This window comes from Globicephala melas, chromosome 20 (genome assembly GCF_963455315.2).
Source record: "Globicephala melas chromosome 20, mGloMel1.2, whole genome shotgun sequence".
Lineage (NCBI taxonomy): Eukaryota > Metazoa > Chordata > Mammalia > Artiodactyla > Delphinidae > Globicephala > Globicephala melas.
In genome coordinates this window covers 28,527,539-28,550,179 of record NC_083333.1, presented here as the reverse complement: position 1 = coordinate 28,550,179, position 22,641 = coordinate 28,527,539, and the positions used below count along the sequence as shown (strand labels likewise).

At 57.5% G+C, this 22,641-nt stretch overlaps 2 protein-coding genes across 9 annotated transcripts in view; one reads left to right on the top strand and one right to left on the bottom strand.

The window, feature by feature from the left end:
* The window catches only part of EXOC7 (exocyst complex component 7), a 30,010-nt gene extending 11,645 nt beyond the window's left edge, over positions 1-18,365 (top strand). Inside the window, exons 3-22 of one of the 8 annotated variants that reach the window (XM_060290244.2) lie at positions 565-854; positions 1,059-1,124; positions 2,274-2,458; positions 2,644-2,749; positions 5,024-5,246; positions 7,224-7,391; positions 10,354-10,446; positions 12,379-12,524; positions 12,792-12,944; positions 13,216-13,314; positions 13,714-13,776; positions 14,047-14,113; positions 14,925-14,963; positions 15,700-15,765; positions 16,228-16,348; positions 16,564-16,659; positions 17,388-17,451; positions 17,672-17,713; positions 17,813-17,946; positions 18,194-18,365. In XM_060290244.2, the coding sequence (XP_060146227.1) occupies positions 795-854; positions 1,059-1,124; positions 2,274-2,458; positions 2,644-2,749; positions 5,024-5,246; positions 7,224-7,391; positions 10,354-10,446; positions 12,379-12,524; positions 12,792-12,944; positions 13,216-13,314; positions 13,714-13,776; positions 14,047-14,113; positions 14,925-14,963; positions 15,700-15,765; positions 16,228-16,348; positions 16,564-16,659; positions 17,388-17,451; positions 17,672-17,713; positions 17,813-17,946; positions 18,194-18,296 (2,094 nt within the window). In that variant the 5' untranslated portion in view covers positions 565-794 and the 3' untranslated portion in view covers positions 18,297-18,365. Of the gene's footprint in view, positions 1-564; positions 855-1,058; positions 1,125-2,273; positions 2,459-2,643; positions 2,750-5,023; positions 5,247-7,223; positions 7,392-10,353; positions 10,447-12,378; positions 12,945-13,215; positions 13,315-13,713; positions 13,777-14,046; positions 14,114-14,924; positions 14,964-15,699; positions 15,766-16,227; positions 16,349-16,563; positions 16,660-17,387; positions 17,452-17,671; positions 17,714-17,812; positions 17,947-18,193 lie in introns of all 8 variants that reach the window. The other 7 variants (XM_060290240.2, XM_060290246.2, XM_060290245.2 and 4 more) reach the window with 7 other exon arrangements.
* Positions 18,366-19,295: 930 nt separating this feature from the next.
* ZACN (zinc activated ion channel) lies at positions 19,296-22,572 on the bottom strand. The gene is given in 12 exon segments (XM_030837750.2): positions 19,296-19,441; positions 19,444-19,485; positions 19,925-20,042; positions 20,044-20,090; positions 20,195-20,402; positions 20,534-20,658; positions 21,430-21,599; positions 21,862-21,934; positions 21,937-21,952; positions 22,104-22,148; positions 22,289-22,417; positions 22,483-22,572. Coding segments are annotated over 12 exon segments (1,209 nt in total).
* Between the last annotated feature and the right edge of the window lie 69 nt (positions 22,573-22,641).

Here is a 22,641-nt window from a genome sequence, read left to right as displayed (position 1 = left end):
CCCGCTGAAGCCACTTCTCTACCCGCCCAGGTCCTCAGCACTCCCATGCGTGCCCTTCCCGCAGCGGGGTCCTCACCCCCAGCAAATAAAACCACACAGTTCTCTACAAAACAGACACCTTCCGGTGGAGCTTGGGGCTTGCTCTCCGGTCCCATCCAAATCCCTGGGATGGACGCTCTGAGAACTCCTGCCACAGGAAGTTGGCTGAGCCCCTCCACAAGGCAGAATTGTAGTTATGGGCGCCGCTGGGACCATGGGCGACCACTCTGTCCCCAGCCGAGGGCTTGCACACAGGGCTCGTTACATGAGCTTTAGGGCCGAAGGGGGACGAGATTACACAGGCCCCTTGTTCATTAAATGGACACATATTAGGCGCCTGCTGTGTGATAAGCACTGTGCTATGCTTTGTGGGGAATGCGCCATCGATGCCTGGATCCAGACTTCGATCTGGAGAAACGAATGCGTCATTGATCTTTGTGAGAAGAGTCAGCCTTCCCACGAAGACGGCAAGTGAGTTGTAACTGTTGTGACAAAACGCCGCTCAAGAGAACTTTCTCTGTTCAGGGTGGAAAACCGCATCAAGGACAAACCCGAACACAATTCTCTGCCACACCCAAGATGGCCACCTGCCCGGGAGTTGCACGCAGGCGCACTCAGCTTGCCACTCCTAACATGGCACATCAGCGCGCCCCGGGGCGGGGCCGCGGGCGGAAGTGGGTGTGACAGGGACGGGAGCCGAGAGGGCACTCGGAGGCGAGGTACTGGGCGGTGAGAGCCGCTGGGGGGTCGAAGTCATGATACCCCCGCAGGAGGCGTCCGCCCGGCGGCGGGAGATCGAGGACAAGCTGAAGCAGGTGGGGCTGGAGCTGGCGCGGCGGGGGAGGAGGTGAGGGAAGGGGTCGAGATCCGGGCCGGGCCTCTACTCAGGGAGGCGGCGGGAGTGGGAGGGGGCCCTCCCTTCGAGGAGACCCAGTCAGGGGCGAGGCCGTGGATCCAGGACGCGGTGGTCTCCTTTAGCCTTCGGCTTCTGGTGACGTCCTTGCCTGCGCTCCCCCCAGGAGGAGGAGACGCTGTCCTTCATCCGAGACAGCCTGGAGAAGAGCGACCAGCTCACCAAGAACATGGTGAGTAACCCCTCAGCTGGGAGGGCTTCCAGACGCAGGAGGAGAACCCTGCGACCCGGTAGTTCCGGTACCTAAGGCCTGGGGGTGCTGGTCTGGGTAGCGGTGGTGGTAAGCTGTGGGTTTCTCTAGCAACAGTATGACACGTCTCTTAACACTCCCTTCCCCTCGTCCGCCCCTTCGCTGAGGATGCTGCAGCCCCCACTGGCCTGGGCTTTCTGCTTTCTGCCTAAGTTCTCCATTCTTCCTTCTCTCCTTCTGCAGACATTTAGTGAGACTGACTTAGGTGGGCTGGGTACTGGCCATGCATCATCGTCAATTCAAGTGAGGGTTGGACGGCCGGGTTTCCACTTCTGGGATTACTGAGGGCAGAAAAAGACTCAGCCTTCACCCCAGAGGGCTTGAGGTGTAAAATGAGCTGTGAAGTCAGAGAGATCTGGGGTCTAGTTCTCGCCCCTCCACTTATTTGTGTGTGGCCCCTGACAGGTAACTCTGAGCCTCAGTTACCTCCTCTGCTAAAACGGACGATGCCAACCTCCAGTGTAACTGTGAAGGTCATAGAAGCTAATGCATAGAGATGCATTTTGCATAGTACCTGGTATACAATAGGTCCTCAGTAAATAAGAGTTTCCTTCCTTGTTCCTAGAGAAGACTACAAAAGCACAAACCGAGCAGATACAAACTTGAGTATGTATTGAGTAACACAGTCATCAGGTGCTAGTCCTTACTTAATGAGATTCACTCTTGGAGAGAAAGGGTTTTGAAGGTACCAGCAATGCATTTGAGGCTACCCTGTATGAAACTACTTCCCGTTCAGTCCAGGAAAGCATCAGAGAGAATAGAGATTGAGATTTGACTTCAAAGGGTGGAAGGGAAGCCATCCTGAGGTGATTATCTGAGGAGGAGTTAATTTAATGCTTGACTTGCCTTCAAATCAAACTTCAGCCAATTTATTTGGGCCACCTCCTATGTGCCAGGCACATGGTAGGTTCTGGGGATACAGCAGTGAACAGGTGTACCCTGTCCCTTCCCTCATGGAGCTTATTGTCTAGAAAACCAGAGAAGAGGCAGCAATTGCCAAAGACCTGGTGGGTGGCAGAAGCGGTGCTGGGACAGCCCTGAGGCCTGAGAGCACGGAGCTTCCCCCCGCAGGTGTCTATCCTGTCATCCTTTGAGAGTCGCCTTATGAAGCTGGAGAACTCCATCATCCCTGTGCACAAGCAGACGGAGAACCTGCAGCGGCTGCAGGAGAATGTTGAGAAGACTCTGTCCTGTCTGGACCACGTTATCAGCTACTACCATGTGGCCAGTGACACTGAGAAGATCATCAGGGAGGGGTGAGCTAGGGCCAGAAGGTCACATTCCTAATGCCTCTCGGACCAGTGGCTGTAGCCCTTGGAAGGGAGGAGTAGAATATATTTGAGTCTAGAGTCCCCTGTGTTAATTCTCTTCTCCCCTTGCCAAATACCATTCTCTTGGTCCTTCTTTCTGCCCAGGCTAATAGGACTTTTCTCCTTTCCAGCCCCACAGGTAGGCTGGAAGAGTACCTGGGAAGCATGGCCAAGATTCAGAAGGCTGTGGAGTATTTCCAGGACAACAGCCCAGACAGCCCAGAGCTCAACAAAGTGGTAAGGGGCCAGCAGAGTGATGTGAGAGATTTGGGGACACCAGTCACGGCCCTGGTCTCATGAGAGACACTGAACCAGCTTAAAAGAGAATGTAGTAGGATAAACAGAAGTATATAATACCATATACATACTGTAGGCATTAAGATCTCTGTCTCAGAAATTACAGGTATACATTTTTATTGCATCTTAATAATTTAACTAAATTATAAGTTAAATATGAAGTATAAGTTTAACATTTGATTTTTATAAATGCATGGGTTTTTTTTATTGTAGCAAAAAATACATAATATAAAATTTGCCGTTTTAACCATCTTTAAGGGAACAGTTCAGTGATATTAAGTACGTTCACACTGTCGTATAACCATCTCCAGAATCCTTTTCATCATCTCAGACTGAAACCCTGTACCCATTAAACACTAACTCCCCTTTCTCCTCCCCACCAACCCCTGGCCATCATCACTCTACTTTCTGACTCAATGAATTTGACTAGTGAGGGGACCTGCATTCATGTTTTCATATTCAATTTTTTGGTGTCATACCTTTGTGTTTAACTAAGTTTTGGGGTCTTTATTAGATCACCAGAGGGAGATGGAGAAGGGCTGGGAAGTGAGGTTTACTCAATGCATTGAGGAAAGGAGAGAATGCAGACAGGAGAAAAGGTGGGAGCAGAGGCCCAGACATCCCAGCCACTGAGGAACATCAGAGGGCAGGCCAGCTCGGACCCCCCAGTCCCCTGGCACACCTTCCTGGTGGTACCACAGTTCTTGCCCTGAGGCGTGTGTCTTACCCAGAAGAGGGGGTGGGCTGAGGCACAAAGATGGGAAACTGGCTTTTCTCCCACCCAGAAAGCTGTTGCTTAGAACAGAGCCTCCCAGCTTTCCTCCCATCGTGGCCCCATCGGAAATGAGAATGTTTGCGTGGCACGCTGGGGTAAAGTGGTAACTAGCCAGTGGTCTCTGGCTGCGCACAGCGCCACCTGGCCACCCGGAGGACTGACAAGATCAATACCATGGCACACCAGTAACGCAGTGGGCACCCACCAGTAAAACCATAATACTGCAGCCCTTGGGTGGGCAGCGTGGACTCAGAGATTGGGATGCCAGGGGCTGGAGAACTTGATTCTTGAGGGTCTCTACCAAGTTTGGATCACAGAGTGAAGAGCTCTGTGCTAGAACTTGGGTGTGGGAGTGGATTGGAGAAGGAGAGTACAAAGAATATGCTACAGGTTTACCCCAGAGGACGTACTTTCCATTTAAGCAGAAACGCTCCAACTCCTCTCTCTATTTTTAAAACATCTTTACTGAGATATAATTCACATACCATAAAATTTACCCATTTGAAGTATAAAACGCAATAGTTTTAGTATAATCACAGAGTTGTGCAACAACACCGGAATAAATTTTATAACATTTTCATCGCCTATAAAAAGAAATCCATTGGCAGTCACTCTTCTTCCCTTCCCTCCCCCATTCACCCAGCCTCTGGTAATCACTCATCTCTTTTCTGTCTCTGTAAATTTACCTCTTCTGGACTTCTCCTGAAAATGGAATCACACAATATGTGACCTTTTGTGCCTGGCTTCCTTCACTTAGCATAATGTTTTCAAGGTTCATCTACGTGGTAGCGTGTGGAGGTGTTTCCTTCCATCGTGTGGTTGAATGATATTGCATTGTAAGGATTTGCCACATTTTGTTTATCCATCCGTCACTTGACGGACACTCCACTTTTGGGCTGTTATGAACAGTGTTGCTATGAACCCTTGTGTACGAACTTTTGTGTGGACATACGTTTTCAATTCTCTTATCTGCTCTGGATACCTTTCGCTCATCAGATACATGATTTGCAAGTATTTCCTCTCATTCTGTGAATCGTCTTTTCACTTTTCTGATGGTATCGTTTACAGCACAAAAGTGTTTAATTTGATGTAGTCCAATTTATCTATTTTTTTTCTTTTGCAACCCCTTTTCTAACAAGAACACAAATTAATGGTACAATGAGAAAATAATCAACTGATATCTGAGAAGCACCTACTTCTTGTAAAACTCTGGGTTTCACCTATGAACATACGTTTTGAGAGAACACAAGGGAAGGAAATAAGCAAAGCTTCCCACCGTTTATTCTCTGGGAAAAAGGAAGTGAAGGCAGAGGAGGGCCGAGGCCCAGAAGCAGGAAGGCAAAGGAAGGGGATGGGGAGACGAGGGCCTGCTGAATGGTGGAACAGCCGTGGACCCTCTTTCTTCTTCCCCTCCCCCCTTCCTTCCTTCTTCCCTGTAGAAGCTGCTGTTTGAGCGGGGGAAGGAGTCGCTGGAGTCCGAATTCCGCAGCCTGATGACCCGGCATAGCAAGGTCGTGTCCCCTGTGCTCATCCTGGATCTGATCAGCGGTGAGGACGACCTGGAGGTACAGGAGGAGGTGCCCCTAGAGCATCTGCCTGAGAGTGTGCTGCAGGACGTGATCCGCATCTCCCGCTGGCTGGTGGAATATGGCCGCAACCAAGGTGAGGTGTCCTGGGGAGGCGGGGGCCCAGGCGGCAGGGCCAGAGGGAGTGGACTTTGCCCTTTGTTTCTTTAATCCACCTGCATTTCTTTTAAAACAAAGGAGTTTAGTAGGAAACAATATGAGGAGTAAGTCTACAGCTTATGTATCAAATTATGAATCTAGTTAAATTCAAGCTTTTTTTATATACCTTACCTTCCTGTTTCTTTCCTTTTTTTGATTAATTATAAAAACTTCAAGTAGCACAGAAAGGCTTAGGTGAAAAGCAAAAGGCCATCTCCCCACTTCCCTAATGCTTACAGTATCATAACCCAAAGATGAGTACTGTTAAGGTTATTTATACCCTTCCAAAAAGTTCTTTATGCCACTGCATGTGTGTGAGAGGGAGAGAGAGAGAGTAAATATGTGTGTATCTGCTCCTCGTTCCCAAGTGGAAGGGAGCATATACTAAACACTCCCCTGTGATTGTTCTGTTTTTATTTTGCTTTCAACTTAGTAATACGTCTTGAGAGTGTTCCGTATCAGTACGTGTATATTTGCGTCATTCTTTTTGGCAGCTGCATAATATTCCATGGTATGTTGGTACCATCATTTCTTTAAATCCAGTCCCAGGATTTTTTTTTAAATCCCAAGTTAAGCAAAAAATTAAAAAAAAAAAAAAAAAAACCACCTGTAATGAATATTCAATTGAAAGCTTTTTAGCCCCCCCCCCCCCCGCACCCTTCGTCTCTTTGTTAGTCTGTACACATACCAAGTTGTCAGTGTGTGTTGTCCCTGCCTTCCCTCGAGGACTCTGTGGTGCCAGGTCTCAGGGCCGCCTGTACTGACCACACGGCACGTCTGTGGCTCATGAGCTGCACTGTGGGAGACGAGGGCTCGGCAGGAGCTTTTCAGGGGCTCCCTTGGGATAAGTGGGAGGCCAGTGGATGCTTCCAGACCCCTCAGTCCCCTTCAGTCAGAGCCTCAGTGTTCTGTTCCATTTTTCACATTGGTGACACACTCGTTGGGAGCTGCTAAAGTGTACCGTGGCATTCGTATCTTTTTCGTTGCTCGTTTGCATTTTTGGATTTTCCAGTTTTCCGGTATTGACAGTTAGTGCTGCAGTGAACACAGTTGTATGGCTTGCTTTTCTTGTTTAGGAAGTTCTCTGAGATATTTTCTCAAAGGTACGGTTATCAGGCAGAACTGTCTGAACAGATCTGTAACCTTCTTGCCGTCTTGAGTTCCTCTCCGGGTAGGTGGGGCCAGTCGACTGACCCATCGAAAATCCCACAGCTGTTTGTTCTTCATTAGCTTCATTTATCTTAGCTTTTTGACAGGGCTTTCACAGTCCTCGAATTTTTTAAACTTTGCATTTCATTCATGGCTAAAGAAATGGTGTGTTTTTTTATTCAGTGACATTTGTTGTCTCTTTACTGCATATAAATTGCTCACATCCTTTGACCCCTTAGCAAGTTGAAGCTGGATGTAAACTTTACCTTTTTTTTTATCTAAAAAAACCTTACTGTGGACTTCCTTGGCAGTCCAGTGGTCAAAACTCTGCACTTCCCGCACAGGGGACATGGGTTCAATCCCTGGTCAGGGAAGATGCCACGTGGCATGGCCAAAAAAAAAGAAAATAAAAACCTTACAGGGAATTCCCTGGCGGTTCAGTAGTTAGGACTTGGCACTTTCACTGCCAGGGGCCCGGGTTCAATCCCTGGCAGGAGACCTAAGATCCCACAAGCCACACGGCGCGGCCAAAAATAAATAAATAAAATAAAAAATGACAGCTAATTGTTGGTTCTGTTGGGGGATACTTTCCCTTTTAAGCCTTTGATTTGGGACGGACGAGGCCGTGTGGGAGGCCGCTGGGAAGGGTTAGCACGGAACAGTGGTGGGCACTGCTGCTGCCCTGCGGAGCTGCGTCTGGAAGTGAGAGGGAGGCCCTGGGGCCAGGCAGAGGCAGGAACCCCAGCTGTCGCCCATCTCTCCTCAGACTTCATGAACGTCTACTACCAGATCCGCTCCAGCCAGCTGGACCGCTCCATCAAAGGCCTGAAGGAGCATTTCCGGAAGAGCAGTTCTTCGTCTGGGGTCCCCTACTCCCCTGCTGTCCCCAACAAGAGGAAGGACACACCTACCAAGAAGCCGGTCAAGCGGCCAGGTGAGACCCCACCCTGGCCCACCTCAGAACCAGACAGAAACTCTGTGGGACCCGGGTTGCCTTTGCCCACCCTGGGGGTAGCAGCCGCTACAGCTTGACCTCACAGCGACCCCCAACTATAGGTACGCAGGACAGAAAGCAGGTGTCTGCCCACCTAGCAAGGCCCCACCCGGTGAGCTCCTCTCTACCCAGCCGAGTCTGGGGGCTACATAAGTGTCCTTGGAGTGGAGGGTCACAGGCACGGAGAGGTGGGCTGACAGGGGTGCCGGGGCAGAGCCTCTTGCTGGACCCCCTTCTCCTCCCTGCGTCGTCCTATCAGGAGGCCAGGCCCGCTGCTGCCGCCGAAACTGTGGACAGGACAGGGGCAGGCACTGCAGCCGTCACATTGCAGAAGGCCAGGGTGGCTTGAAGAAGTGGATAGGGGAGAGTTTACACTTTCACAGTCACCCAGAAAGGAAAATAATGCCACGCCTTCTTCTCCAAAGACCTTAATCCGGCTTTTGGGCTCCACTTGAAGTTAGTGCCTTGCGGTGGGAGAGTCAAGGGAGGGGTGTTGAGGTGGGAGACGCCTGGGCCCTGGGCGTCGGTGTCCTGGGCGAACAGCTCACTGTCTGTCCTTCTTCCCGTCATCATGTCCCCTGTAGTCTGTGCTCCGGGTAAACAGTGTTCCTGTGTGTCAGCTTCCGCTTGGCAAGCCTGGCTGTGTCTGGCTGCTGAGAGGTGTGGCCCTCGAGAGGCTGGGGTATTCCAGGGTGAGGGGCTGCTGCAGGCCCCAGGGAGAGAGCGCCAGTGAGGCTGGGGGCTGCTCCCACCCTAGCCTTCCCTGTCCAGCTGCTGCTGTGGGCACACGCACCGGTGGGACCCGCCTCTCACGACAGCGTTTTCCTTGCCTGCCCCTCAGAGAACGAGGGGCCTGTTGACACCGCGAGCACCTGCTCTTCCTCAGGCCTTTGTTCAGGCTTCGGAGATATGGCGGAGCCGAGGGTGCCCGCAGGGGCGCAAGGGAGCAGAGCATAAGGGAATCTGGGTGGCCCCAGCAGGAAGAGCACTGTCCCCCCCCCCCCAGTGTGGATATCCTGGCTGACCCCCTGGGGAACCTGCCACAAACGGTGACTCTACTAAGCCAGCCTGCGCGGCCGCAGCTGCCTGCACCTGGGCCTGTCCGTCTCTGTGCCTTGGTTCCGGGAGGCTGCGAGGCTGCCTGGGCCTTGGCGAGTCTGTGCTCTCTTCCCTTCTGTCTCTTCTCTGATGGGCCCAGTGGAGGCCCCAGGACCCCGACTGCATCCAGGAGTGCTGCTGGCCATGCAGGGAGCAGGGATCTGATCTCGGGGCCCCCAGTTTACCTAATCTAGCTTGGCTTAGAGCCCCAAGAGGAAAACTCGGGCTCTGAGCGTCCCTCTGGTTTCTGTGGGGTTTCAAGAGTTGTCAGGAGCTGGGGGGCTCAGGACTGACGTCAGGAACTAGGGAATCAGGCCCCTGGGACATCAGTTCCCAGCTCTTGAGGAGAGGAGCAGGGAGGCCTCGGTGGGTAATGAAACACCGACCTCAACGTCGTTCGTGGTAATTGTGCTCCTGGTGGGTTTGGCGGCTGCCGGATCAGTGCCCCCAGCCCACGTCCACGTGAGCATACTGGCGAGGCTCCTGGAGGCCCGGCGGGCCCACCTGCTCCTGGTCGGTTGTGGGGCAGGGCACTGATTCGCTCATTAGCGGGGCTGCTCACTGAAGGGGCAGAACCCAGCCAGCCAGATGCTGAGCCCAAGCCCCAAACTTGGTTATTAGTAACTAACTGCGGCTGGTGCAAACAGAAAGAGATGAGCCGCTCAGACGCTGCCCCTCCTCCGCTAGCCTTCTGGGGAGCTGCCAGGCCCCAAGGAGCCTCGCTGCGCTCAGAGATGCAAGGGGGCACCTGGGAGTCCCCAGGGAAGAGGGGCGGAGCTACGCTCATGGGCGCCTCCCCTGCCCCAGTACATTTTGTTAACAGGGCAGCTGTACACATCTGTTTTAGATGCTGTTTTATTACCCCGCGTTTTCTGCCCTGAGATGTCTCGTTCCCACAGAGGCGGCTGACCCTGGAGGCTGTGGGCACTGCAGTTTTGTTTCCATTGTGCTCACTTGTGATACTAACTGTTGGTTTTTTCCCCCCTGTGCCAAGGGCATGTGCCCTTTCCTGCTGCCCTCCCTCCTGCTCTCTGTGTGACTGGCTCCTATTAACTTCTTTCTGGCTTTTGAGTTTTTCCCAAGTGCTTTGGTGGTTTGGGTCCCTCCCCTGGTGTAAGGGGCCAGTCTGCCTCTGGGTCTCCAAGCCTTCCGTCCTGGGCGCTGCTGGCCCAGGAAGCTCGGTCCCGTTTCACCAACTCCTGGGTGCTGCTTTCGTCTGGCTACTGTTTGGCCGCGTCCCGGCACTGAGCATGCCCGGAGAACTCTGCCTGCCCTTTGGGGAGGAGCCGTGGGCCTGCCTGCTTCAAGGTGCCCCCAGGCTCTGCCACCTGGTCTCGCCTTCTGGGTGTGAGGGCTCCATCGCTAGCTCCTCCATCCCAGGCCCTTGTCTATTTCTGAGTTAAGTGCCACTCAGTACTGTTTTTTATTTTTGGCGTCTCCTGGTGGATCTTTGCCCATCTCATCTCCTTCACCCTTTGCACTTCCTAAAATGAACTCAGATCTGGAACAATGAGGGCCACTGGCAGGATCAGGAGCTCCACTGGGGGAACGAAATGTGTCCGTTCCTCCATCTCCTTCTGCGGGGCCTCTGGCGGGCCCGGGAGAGGCCTGCTGGGAGAGATGGTACCCGGGCGTGCTCTGCTGGGGGCGGGCCCGGCAGAGGCCTGCTGGGAGAGATGGTACCCGGGCGTGCTCTCTGCTGGGGGTGGGCGTGGGCCTGGGGGGTAGGTGGAGGGCTGTTGCTGTTTCCTCTCACTCGTTTCCTAGGTCTTCTTATCTCCTCTCTGTGTGGCTCTGGTGACAGGGACGATCCGTAAGGCTCAGAACCTTCTGAAACAGTATTCCCAGCATGGTCTAGATGGGAAAAAGGGGGGCTCTAACCTCATTCCTCTGGAAGGTAATCATCCTGTGTTCCTCTCCTCTTCCCTCCTCCTCCACCGTGTGTCCACTCACGTGGTAGGGCAGAGCCTCCAACCCCCCCAGAGGGCCTCGGGCGCAACCCTGAGAGGGGACCAGGGGTGGGAACTGAGGTCCTGGGCCTCTGACCCCAGCTGGCTCGGGGACAGCTTTCATGGCCCTCGGCCTGGTCCTGTCTGGCTGACGGCGGCTCTGCCCTCCCGGAGGCTTCCCGCTCCCTCCCCTCCCTGTCTCTGTCCTTGTCTCCTGTTTGAACTCAGAGAAAGTTCTTTGTCACGGGCAGCCCTTTCACGCTCAGACCAGCAGTGGCAGGACCAAGGCGGCCGAGGCCTCCTGGCCGCCCCCCTCCACCTGAAAGGCGAGCATGTGCCACAGGGGACAGGCAGCCCGTACACCATGTCCCTGCCTCCCTCCCATCAGAGGAAGGACAGCCCTGCCCTAGTGGACCAGATCCACCTTCAAAAGAATGACCCTGGGGGCGAAAAGAAGCCTGTCCCCATTCACTGGGCAGTGACATTTCTCTAACTGGATCTCTCCCCAAATATGGTGAGATAAACCCCCTGGGGCTGAGCATCAGAGCTTCCGCAGCTGCTGGAAACGCTTCAGAAACCCGGTTTTCTCTCAGCCTCCAGGCGTGGGGAAACCAGCTCCCGAGGATGGTCTGGGGCACTGCAAGTCACGCTTGAAATGGCTGTTCCCGAGGTGGTCTGAGGCAGAGGAGGGGCTCAGAGCCCTCTCCAATGCCCCCTCCCCTACACCCCATCTCACATACCCCCCCGGAGGTCGAGGGCTTCTTCCCAGTCCCCTGAGAGGCAGCCACCCCGCCCCTGGATAAACGCTGCTTGTGTTTGCGGCCGACGTCTCGCTAGGTCACGAGCATGATTTCCGAGTTAAGCACCTGTCCGAGGCCCTGAACGACAAGCACGGGCCACTGGCCGGTGAGTACTGCAGCCCAGCCCGAGGGCAGCCGCCGCTGCATTCACGGCCGTCCCCAGAGGGCCTGCTCCGGCCTGGCCTAGCCGGCCGCTCCGCTCCAAGGATGAGCCCGGCCTACTCGCCTCTCTCTCTCCGGTCTGTCTCTCTTTTGGGCACTAGGTCCCCTTGCCTTTCTCCAGGTGGGAGTGCACGCCTGGCTCTCAGGGCCTGGGCCAAGGGCAGAAGTTGCTGCCACTCGGAAGGCGGGCAGAGAGGGCAGGCGGGCCCCTGGAGGGCAGGGAGCATCAACACCTGACTCCAGCGATGGCTCCAAAGCTCTGACTCCTCGGAGCCCGTCCCTCGGCACATAGGACCAGGTTGCCTGCGGGCACCCCTGCCCCAGCCTGCAATGCAGTAGCGGGATCCTGTCTCCTGCTGGGCAGCTGACAACCAAGGAGCCCTCCCCCTCTGAGGCTCACATTGCCTCATCTCCAGCTTTGACGCCACGCCAGCTAGCCTTATGGACCAGAGCCCATTGCCTCTTTATACATTCCAGAAGGCCTGGCGGGGCTGGTATCTGGCTCCAGAGGCCCAGCATTTTCGGACATGGACGACCACTGAGACTGCCTCCCTGAGGTGGACGCGGCCACTTGCCCATCCCTGGGTGTCCTCTTCCCAGTACAATTCAGAATCCTCAGTCTTGGGGTCAGGCGTGTCTTATCCAGGAAGTCGATTGGGGGATCTTATCCTTTTTATCCATCTCCCCAACACCTCTCGTACCTGACATTCTGGAACAAAGGCTGGACTCAGCCCGTTTTTCCTCGCAAACCCTGCCGGGCCTGCTGGAGTTCTCCCAGCTTTCTGCCAGCACAGTCGTCTTCCCCATCTGCTGCTAGTCTGGCTACAGGCCAGGAACTGGGGAGACTCGTGCCCCACCCCCCAGCAGGGAGAGGGTCTGCCCCAAACCAGTAGCTCAGGGGCACTGCTTTCCCCCCAGGGAGAGATGACATGCTGGACGTGGAGACCGACGCCTACATTCACTGCGTCAGTGCCTTTGTCAAGCTGGCCCAGAGCGAGTACCAGCTGCTGACGGACGTCATCCCTGAGCACCATCAGAAAAAGACCTTTGACTCTTTGATACAGGTCCTGCCCCTGGGCCCTGACCAGATGCCCCAGCATGAGCTGTCACTGCAGAAGCTTGAGTTCGGTCCGGGCATGCGGTCCACAGCCCTCAACTCCAGCCACCACCTCCACCTCCCATCCTGGGGATCTGTCTTGGGTGGCGTGTCCCGGTCGGGACCTCCCCATTGGGGGCATACTTCCCCCACGCCCCTCCAGGTGCCCTCACCGTCCCTGGGAACCGGCTGTCTGCCCCCTCCCCTGAGCCCTCTCCCTGCCCCGCTCTCTCAGGATGCCCTGGATGGGCTGATGCTTGAAGGGGAGAACATCGTGGCTGCTGCCCGGAAGGCCATCATCCGACACGACTTCTCGGCTGTGCTCACCGTCTTCCCCATCCTGCGGCACCTCAAGCAGACCAAGCCTGAGTTTGACCAGGTGCTCCAGGTATGTGGGTGAGGATGCCCTTGGGGACCCCGGAAGGAGGAATCCTGCTGCCCGGCACGGCCCCCCAGGAGAACTATGTTCTCTACCCCCACGGGTCCGCTCCGAGGGTGAATGGCAGCAGCTTCCTCAGGGTCCCGGGCATGTGGAGGTGCTCTCAGGGTGAGTGAAGAGGGGAGACAGTCCCCTGGGGTGAGGGGCCGGGAAGGAGCAGGGCCCCAGGCACAGCCTGTAGCCGGGTTCTGGCACCCTGTGCAGCCATGTGCTTCCTCAGGGGACGGCGGCCAGCACCAAGAACAAGCTGCCCAGCCTCATCACCTCCATGGAGACCGTTGGAGCCAAAGCGCTGGAGGACTTCGCTGACAACATCAAGGTGCTCTCCCTCCCTTCGCTGCCGTGCAGGACGGCCCATGGGGCTGTGGGCAGGGCTGCCGGTGACCTGGCTTGGAAACTCTTTCTGAAAGCAGGCCTCCAAGAGGGGCGGGCCTGCCCTGTGGGGAAGCCGGCCGTGCTGCTAGTCTCCTGTCAGTGCCCACGGGCCCCCCTTTCTTCCCCAGGGACTCCAGAGGCCCCCCACCCCAGGTGTCAAGCTCCTGCCCCGCTTTTCCCATGTAGTCATGTCCGTATGTCTGTCCCGCTCACCTTTGTGCCCGAGGGGCATCCTGACACCTGTCTGCCAGGAGGTGGCGCCATGAGCCCGCAGACTGGGGTGTGGGGTGGGCGCGGGACTCCCCGGGAGCTGCTTCAGGGAGTCGGGCTGTTCTTCCCACAGAACGACCCGGACAAGGAGTACAACATGCCCAAGGACGGCACCGTGCACGAGCTCACGAGCAACGTAGGTGCTGCCCGGGGGCTCCTGGGGCGGGGAGGGGGCGCAGGTGGCAGAATGGACTGCAAGGTGCTTAGTGCCCCCAGCAGACAGGGCCTTTCCCAGGAGGCCAAACCCACAGGGTAAAGCACGAAGTTTGCAGCCACCCTTTTCACTGGGCAGGCCCCTGGCCCTGTACCTGTCCTGGAATGGTCAGAGGGGTGAACTGTAGGAGGTGATCCGACCTTTGGGTCCTGCCCTTGACCTTCTTCCTGGACCTGTTTTCTCCCCACGCAGGCCATCCTCTTCCTGCAGCAGCTCCTGGACTTCCAGGAGACAGCAGGCGCCATGCTGGCCTCCCAAGGTACTTGGCACCTCCCAGCGGGGCCCCGTGCCCCACTCCTCCCTCTGGCCTGGAGACGTGGGGTTAGCCCCCTCTGGGTGAGGAGATTTCCCCCGCCCCGAGGAGTGGGAAGGAGATGTGGCCTGTGGCGGGACCCCCAAGCTGCTTGGGCCATCTGGGCCCAGCATCAGGAAAGCAGCCGGGGTATGACTACCTTTCCTGGCCTCCAGCCCCTCTCGGCTCCCTCCACTGTCCTCACTCTGGAGAGCAGAACTCACTTGTTTGGAGGTGCCCTTCCCGCCCCGCCCCTCCTGCATTTCCCCACCTCCTCCTGTGTTGCCTTTCCTCCTAGCCCCGCCCCTCCTGCATTTCCCCACCTCCTCTTGTGTTGCCTTTCCTCCTAATTAGTCCAGTACAGCTGACCCCTTACAGCTGGCATCTCAGGGCCAGCCTGGTGTCTTCCCGGGACTGTGACTGCTGTCCTGGGACGGGGGCTCAGGAGGTTAGCACGTGGGGAAGAGCGCGCTTCCGAGCACTGAGACCCAGCCCAGCTTGTTGGGCCCCAGGCCTTCCCTTTTCCCCCCAGTCTAGGGGCAAGGAGCCAAGGTTCAGCCTCTGGCCTGTGGGTCTCCAGATGTCCACTTTCCAGTGTGTCGCTGGCCTTCAGGGGTCCAGCCTGGGCTGTCCTGCTGTCTGTTCCTGGCGTCGCGGGGAGTGGTCTGCTTGGCTCGGGTGTTGCGGCCGTTTCTAACCTGTTTTTGCACTTTGCATCTTCCTCCCTCCTTTGTCTCTCCCCCCTGCCCCTCTGTGCGCACTGCCTCTCACTGCGTAGTTCTTGGGGACACATACAATATTCCTTTAGACCCCCGAGGTAAGCAGCAGGGCTCCGCAGCCCCATCCTTCCCCTCTGAAGCCCCCTGAGTGAGGTTCCCTGGGGACAGAGGCACCTGGACAGACTCCCAGTAGGAGCGGGGTCAGAGGGCACACGGTTCCTTCCGGGTGCTCCCAACCCTCTCAGCTCCCTGACGGCCACTTTCTGTCTCTGGGTTTCTCCAGGCAGCATCTTGCTGTGTCCAGCACCCTGAGTACACCCTTCAAGCTGGTCCAGCACCTCCCTGTCCCCTTCCTCCCCCATCCGCTCCCTTCCCCCCTTGGCTTTCTGCTCTGTGCAGCCAGCAAGTCTCTGTTAGGAAGGGCCTGGTAGAGGAGGTTGTGAGCAGTGGGGGTGAAGGGGGAGAGGCCACGGGGGGCCTATTCTAAGACTCTGTTGCTGACAAATGGGAGAAGTGGGCCTTGTCGGTACCCCCAGCGTGGGTCGGGGGCTGGGTTGCACAGACTGTCCCGTTCCTGTCCTGCCAGCCTTCCTGCCGGCCCTGGGCCAGCTCATTACCCCCGCCAGCCGAGACCATGGAGGCGCCGGCCCTGGGTTCCAGGAAGAGTCCCAGGGAGTGCCCCCCGCAGCGGGAAGGGAGCCCTGTAGCTCAGCACGTCCCCGGGAGGCTCGGGCCCCTCCCAGGGTTTCCTCAGCCGCTCCGCGGGCCTAGGGGAGGCCAGAGAGGGTCTCGGCTGCTGCCACTGCTGTGGTAACAGGACCCCTCCTCTCACAGAGACCAGTTCCTCAGCCACCAGCTACAGCTCCGAGTTCAGCAAGCGCCTCCTGAGCACCTACATCTGTGAGTGGCAGCCTCCGGGGCCCGGCCTCTCCGCCTCCCGGCCTCCCCGCCTCCCGGCCTCCCAGCCTCCTGGCCTCCCCGCCTCTTCCCTTCCGCCTCCTCTCTGTGCTCTCCTGCTAGTCCCGGTCCCGCTCCTGAGCACCAGCGCCCCGCCAGCCAGCAGCCTCCGGGGCCCGGCCTCCTGGCCTCTCTGCCTCCCTGCCTCTTCCCTTCCGTCTCCTCTCTGTGCTCTCCTGCTAGTCCAGGTCCCGCTCCTGAGCGCCAGCGCCCCGACTTTTAGAATCGCAGCCTGACCTCTGGTTGGGGGGCCGCGGGGTCTCGGCAAAAGGCTCCCAAGGCTGGTGGGGTCTCGAGTCCAGGAGGAGCAAGGAGCGACGGGTGGGAGTTGGTCTGTGGGCCCCAGGATTGGGTCATTTGGGTCAGCCTGCCATGGGAGGCGTCACCACATCCTGCCCTGTGCAGGTAAAGTCCTGGGCAACCTGCAGCTGAACTTGCTGAGCAAGTCCAAGGTGTATGAAGACCCGGCTCTGAGTGCCATCTTCCTGCACAACAACTACAACTACATCCTCAAGGCCCTGGAGAAGTAAGTGGCTATGGGTGCTGGTCTGCAGCTCTCACCTGCCCCTGCCTGGCCTGCCGGGGCTGGCTGTGCCCCCTCGTGTCCAGGGCGGGGAGGACGCCGCTTTACCCTTCACAGTCCCAGGACGCAGGGAGGTGGGAGGCAGGCCCCACTGGTGTTGCTGCAGAGGCCGGCAGCCTTTCTATCGTCCTCTCCTCTCTCGCCTGTTCCCACCCCAGGTCTGAGCTGATCCAGCTGGTGGCCGTGACCCAGAAGACTGCCGAGCGCTCCTACCGTGAGCACATCGAGCAGCAGATCCAGACTTACCAGCGCAGGTGGGCCTCTGCCCACCCTCCCGCTCCCCGACCTGCGTACCCACCAGTAACGCTTGCTTCTCAGAGCCTCGGGATGCCGGGCCCAGTCAGAGTGGGCTCAATGACGGGGAACTGCCACCCCGTGAACCCCAGTCCTCTACTTGTTTTTTAATCACACTCGTGGGGTGGAGAAGGGTAGTTGCCAAGGGTGACGACTAAGATGGTTGAAGGGCTGCCCGCCAGAGATGTGGGTAACGTTTAGACCAGGTGAAGAGCAAGCTCACAAGGTCCCTTGAACTTGGCTAGCCTCACTACAGGGCTGTCTCTGCCCCTCTCCTCCTGTTTCTTAGTTTGTGCGTCTCTCTCTCCCTGTGTGTGTCTTCCCCGTGACCGTATCTCCCTCTGCTTTCCCATTTATCTGTCCTCCGTTCCCTCTTTTCTCATCTGCTTCTCCATCTTAATTGGCCATGATACCAACGTGAAGTGTAGTTGGTAGTGTTTGTTCAATTTATTGAATGTTCTGTTTCCTGTCCTTAATTTTAAAAGCGAGCAGCTTGAACAGTTTTATTCCCAAGGAAAAAGATCTCAGCTGTGTTTTGCTTAGTTATGACCCACACTGATCCCTGCCCTCACCCTCTCCCCCAGTAGATCAAGAGATTTTTAAAAAACAAAGCAGTCCAGCCCCAGGGAGGGAGCAGCTGCCTGAGGCTGTCCCTCCTCTGCCCTCTGCTTCCCTCCCTGCCTGGCAGTTGGTTAAAGGTGACTGACTACATCGCTGAGAAGAACCTGCCTGTGTTCCAACCCGGAGTCAAGGTGGGCTGAAGGCCTGGGCTGGGAAGGGATGTCTAGCAGATGTGGTGCTTTCTGTTGTGTCTCTGGGAAAAAACAGACAACTGGGATGAGAAAGCAAAGGATGCCCGTGGCCATCCGGGCAGCAGGGGAGAGGGCTGGGCTTGGGGTTTGGGGAAGGAGCAGGGGCAGGACGATCCTGCTCTGAGGGACGCTTTCTCTGCCGTCTCCCCTGGCCCCCCAGCTTCGGGACAAGGAGCGGCAGGTGATCAAGGAACGTTTTAAGGTAAGTCCCCCGCTCCACTGATCGCTGCTGCTACTGTAGCAACACAGACTCAAACCTTTGTCTCTGGGTCACTTCTATTTCCACCGTTTTGGTGACCAGGGCTTCAACGATGGCCTGGAAGAATTGTGCAAGATCCAGAAGGCCTGGGCTATTCCCGACATGGAGCAGAGGAACAAGATCCGCCAAGCCCAGAAAAACATTGTTAAGGAGACCTACGGGGCCTTTCTGCACAGGTTAGCCCTCCGTCTCTGCCCTCCCAGCCCCACGCTCCCCGTTGCCCCGGCTGGACCACTGGGTCCTTCTCTTCTTCAAGGAAACCTGGAGAGGGTGGTGGGTTTGGGTGGCAGATCCAGTGCCCACGGCTTTGGTGTGCGGCCAGACCCAGACATCACCCAGGGGCACCCCATCGGGAGGGCCTCAGGCTGAGGCAGAGCTGGGGTGGGGGGCTAGGCATCCCCACTGACCTCAGCGCCTGGTCAGGTATGGCAGCGTGCCCTTCACCAAGAATCCTGAGAAGTACATCAAGTACCGCGTGGAGCAGGTGGGCGACATGATCGATCGCCTGTTTGACACCTCCGCCTGAGCCGCCACCGCCCTGCCTGGCTCTGCCGACCAGCCATGTTATCGGACAGATAAACCGGTGTTAACTTGCCTCTGGGCCCTGGGGTCTTTCTCCACCACCCCGACCAGGAGCCCTGTCCCTGAGGCCTTGGGTCCTGGTTTGCCCTTCCTCTCGCGGCCCCCATTCCGCACACAAGCAGCGCTGTCCCGGAACTCGGGGGTTCCTCCGCGCCTTGGGTTTCATGATCCTGACTGCGGCTCGCAGGGGCCACGTGACGGCTTCAAGGCAGGAAGGACAGGGAAGGAAGACAGAGGTCTGTGCCCTCAGCCGCCTTGTGTGGACAGGAGCAGGAGAGCAGAGCAGGCCCACCCCCGGACCAGCTCCGACTTGGGGATGGAGAACCCCCTTCAGCCCAGGCGTGAGGGTTGGGCTCGGAGGAGCTGGCCACACTGCAGCCACAGGGCCTGGAGAAAGGCAAGCAGGGTTGACCCGCTCTCGGATTCAGTGCAGAGACCGCATTCCCCATCCCCGCAGTCCTGCGGTCTGGGGGGTTCTGCCCCCGAGGCATCCCCCCGGTGGCTGGAGCGGGAGTGCTCTGTCCCCTGCCCTCTGGGGGCCAGCGCTCCGCAGGACTTCACAGAAGGAGTTCTGACAACCCCGTGCCTGGAGCCAAGCAGCAGTGGTTGCAGAGGAGCAGTTAGGCTGCGTGTGGGGACTGGGTGACCAGTGAACAGTCGTGAGACGATCTGGGGCAGAGTTGGGGTCGGGGGCATAAGATGGGCCCCACCTACTTGGACAAAAGTGAACAGCTGAGCTCAGTGAAGACAGACCCCTGAGGCACCCTTGCACTGGGATGATGGGTTTATTCCACACTCTTTGCTTGCATGCTAACAGAAGGGAGAGCTCAGGGTGGCCTGGGGTCCTCCAGGCTTAGGGAAGAGAGTCGACCTCCCTCCCTCCTCTTTCCTGAGACCCTGTCACAGCCCAACTCCTCAGGTCTGTAGCCCCAGGCCCTGCCCCTTACAGCCTGGGCCACCCGCCGTGGCGTGCAGCCTCACCAGGGGCTGGGTCCAACTTGCATGTCGCCCACATCCGGAGCACAGCGCAGATGAACTGGCTACACAGCGCCCCTGCCACGTACACCAGGAAGAAGATGTGGTCAGCAGCTCAGCCCAGCTCCTCCTGGACCCCTTTACTCCTCTGGAGGCTTCTGTGTGGGGAGAGGCAGGAAAAGGAGGTGTACTTCAGGGCTCACCTGACATGCACACTCGCCAGGAGCAGAAGGGTGAATCCCAGGAGGTGCCAGTCTATTTCTCCCTTCGTTAGAGTCACAACTAATGAGTGTTTGGGTCTGGCCCATTCTAGGTCATCTTGAGTTGAAAAAACGTCCCACAGAGAGGCTCTGCAAGGCAGAGGGTTATCTCAGGGAGTCTGAAGTCACCTGGGCCTTTAGGGAGGCTAACCCTGCTCCCTGCTCCAGACCTGCTGCTTCCAAGGGCAGCCGTGATGGAACCCAGGACAGTGGAGCCAGCAGAGTGGATGCAGGAACCTCTAAACAGCCTGGTAACCCGCAACCCCAGCCCACCAGCTCTGCCCCTAGGCCTCTTTCCTCAGCAGCCCCCAAGGAACGGGCCCCAGGCCCTGCCCACCTTCAGGATTGGGCCCTGGGTTCCCACAGTCGTGCCGCTCCCTGCTCAGGACCGGGCTGGGGCTGCTCTCAGCCCTGAGGTTGCTGTGGGCCAGCAGCCCGGACAATAGCCCGGTCTCCCGTGGTGCTGATGAAGAGCAGCAGCAGCAGGGCAGTGACGTAGTGAACTGGGGAGGTGGGCAGGGGTGGGGCGACAGCAGGTGCGGGCAGAATGAGGTGGGCCCAGCACAAGGTGGTCCTGCCCCCGGCCAGGCGAGGGTGTGGGCCTTACTGAGCAGCGGGTTGCAGGAGGAGAAGCTGGGCAGGGCCTGAACCAGGGAGGAGTGGAAGACGAGGTAGCCCAGCAGCAGGGTCACCTTGTAGGCAACGCGCGCCGTCCGGAGGGGCAGCAGCGCCCCGCACAGGTCAGCCAACAGCAGTGCCTCCCCGGGTACCGAGAGCGCTATGATGGCCTTTAGCGCTGTGTTCTGCAGGCACAACTGGAAGGAAGAAGGTCGGGACTTTCCAGTGGGGGTTGCGCAGGGGTGGGCGGTAGAAGGGTGATGTCACGGCCTCTGGCTGTGCATCCTCGATGCCCCCATCAGCCCTCGGCAGCCACCTCCCAAGTCACCGTCACCTGGAAGCAGGGCACCAGCTGCTGGGATGGGACTTGGGTTTTCAAATCCTGAACTACGTATTCTCTCTTGACACTCACCATCTCATTCACCACATGGGCCTGGAACTCCAGCTCCATCACTGAAGGGGTGGGGGTGAGAACAGTGAACTAGAAATACCCCTGCCCCCGCATCTCTCTTGGGGGTAGGGGCAGGGACAAGCTGGAGCCCAGGGATGCTGGAGCCCTGTGTTGGTTGCTGGGGGCAGACTTGGAAACTGGTCTGTACAAGGGCTTTCCAAACCGGATTTCGCAAGACCCCAAGTTTACTCCAGTTAGAAGGGCCTTATCAGATTCACAGGTGAGTTTTCATTGTAAAAATAAATTCACCACTTCATGGAGGGGACATGGTCACAGACTCATTCACCAGTATATCATCTCACACCTGAAATAATTAGGATTCATTGGGCGGCAGCTGTGGTATTTCCCAGAGGGGAGGGATGTAGGGAAGGATGGAACTTCGCCGCCGAGTTGGATGTCACCTGTTGGGCTTGTGGGATATTCACTGGGTGGCTACACCTTCGGGATGTTTCCAGGAATGAGCCAGCAGCAGCCTGAGCCTCTGGGCTTGACACAAGTGTGCAGTTCGGCCCTGGCTGCTGGGGGCATTGCTCTGGGGTAGCTGATGGGGGAGAAGAGAAGACTGGAGGGGGGCTACGGCCTAGAGCAGGGGAGGACTAGGAGGTGGGGCTGCTGTTTGAGTGGGAGGTGCCCGGTGAAAGCAGAACGATCAGCTCCCCTAAGCCTGGGGGTGGACTGGTGTGAACACAGGGCCGGGACCCCTGTGTCAGGTGTTCGCTGGAGGCCAGAGGCTCCCCTCTCCCTTCATCTCCCAGCTCCTGTCCTGTCAGCACCAGTGTTGCCAAAAGCGAAGAAGCTGAGGCTGCAGTGGCGCTGGTCCCTGGGGAAGTGGAAAAGCTCAAAGTCACAGTTGGTCTCTGTGGTGAGGACCAGGTAGAGCTCGATGTGGCCATCCCGGTCCACTCGGGCTTGTGGGCTCTGGCCCTGCCAGTTCACCCAGAGCCTGCAGAGGGAAAGGTACCACAGCCAGTGGCCCAGCTCCTCCTCAGAAGGGGGAGGAGGGGGAGACCCCAGCATATGCCCAGCTGCCATCCACTGCCCTCGGGGTTCCAGAAGGGGCACCATAAGGCATGGGAGTTGTGCCAGTGGTCTGGCAGGGCCACCAGGAGGGGGATATTCACTAAGAGGACCTCCCGGCCCTAGATGGGGAATAGCGAGGGCCATGCCTGCCTAGTTCCTGAGACAAGAACCCCCGCCTCACTTACACCTCCCGGATAGTGAGTCCTGGTGTCCAGAGAGAGTCCCAGGGCAGCGTGACTCTGCCCTGCCGGTGGCCAGGCGAGTGTCCAGCCAGGACTAGGGACACAAGGATGCTACTAAGGCTCCCACTCTCCGTATACATGCGCCCTTGGGCTTGGCAGGTTGGTGAAGGCCAGTGCTTCTGTGCTGGGCTTACAGAGGTCTCCCTTACTCACCCCCTGCCCCCACACTGGTGGTGGGTGCTCACCAGTCGAAGCAGCATCGTGGAGGACACTGTGTACCGCAGGATGTCCTGGGGGAGGGGGCAGCAGGTCACCTCGGGGGTGGGTGCTACGTGACAAGAAGGAAGGAGACCCCAGCACTCACTAGGCTGAGTCCTGTCCCATTCCTAGCTCAGCGCTTGGGCCCCCGAGTTCTCCACAGCCTGAGGACACTTAGCACGTTAAACACGTTTGACACAAACACCTGCACGTCCACGAGCAGGGGCGCGCTTCCGTTCGGAATCTGGATGGTTTCCTGAACCTCCTGGGGTTGAGTTGAGGTTGAAGAAGGATGACCAGTCTGAGGGATGGAGGTCGAGGTCACCCAGTGCCCTGGGGCCCAAATCCCAAAGCTCAAGACCCTACGCTTTCTACCTGCCAACCGCTGACACGCTGGAGCCACAGTGCGGTTCCGAGCCCGAGGATGGTGAGATGGAGCAGGAGCCGCAGGGCCATTGGCAGCAGCTGCTCGGAGGGGCTGGATGGAGCAGCAGCGCCAAGCTACGACCTCCACTTCAGTCACTT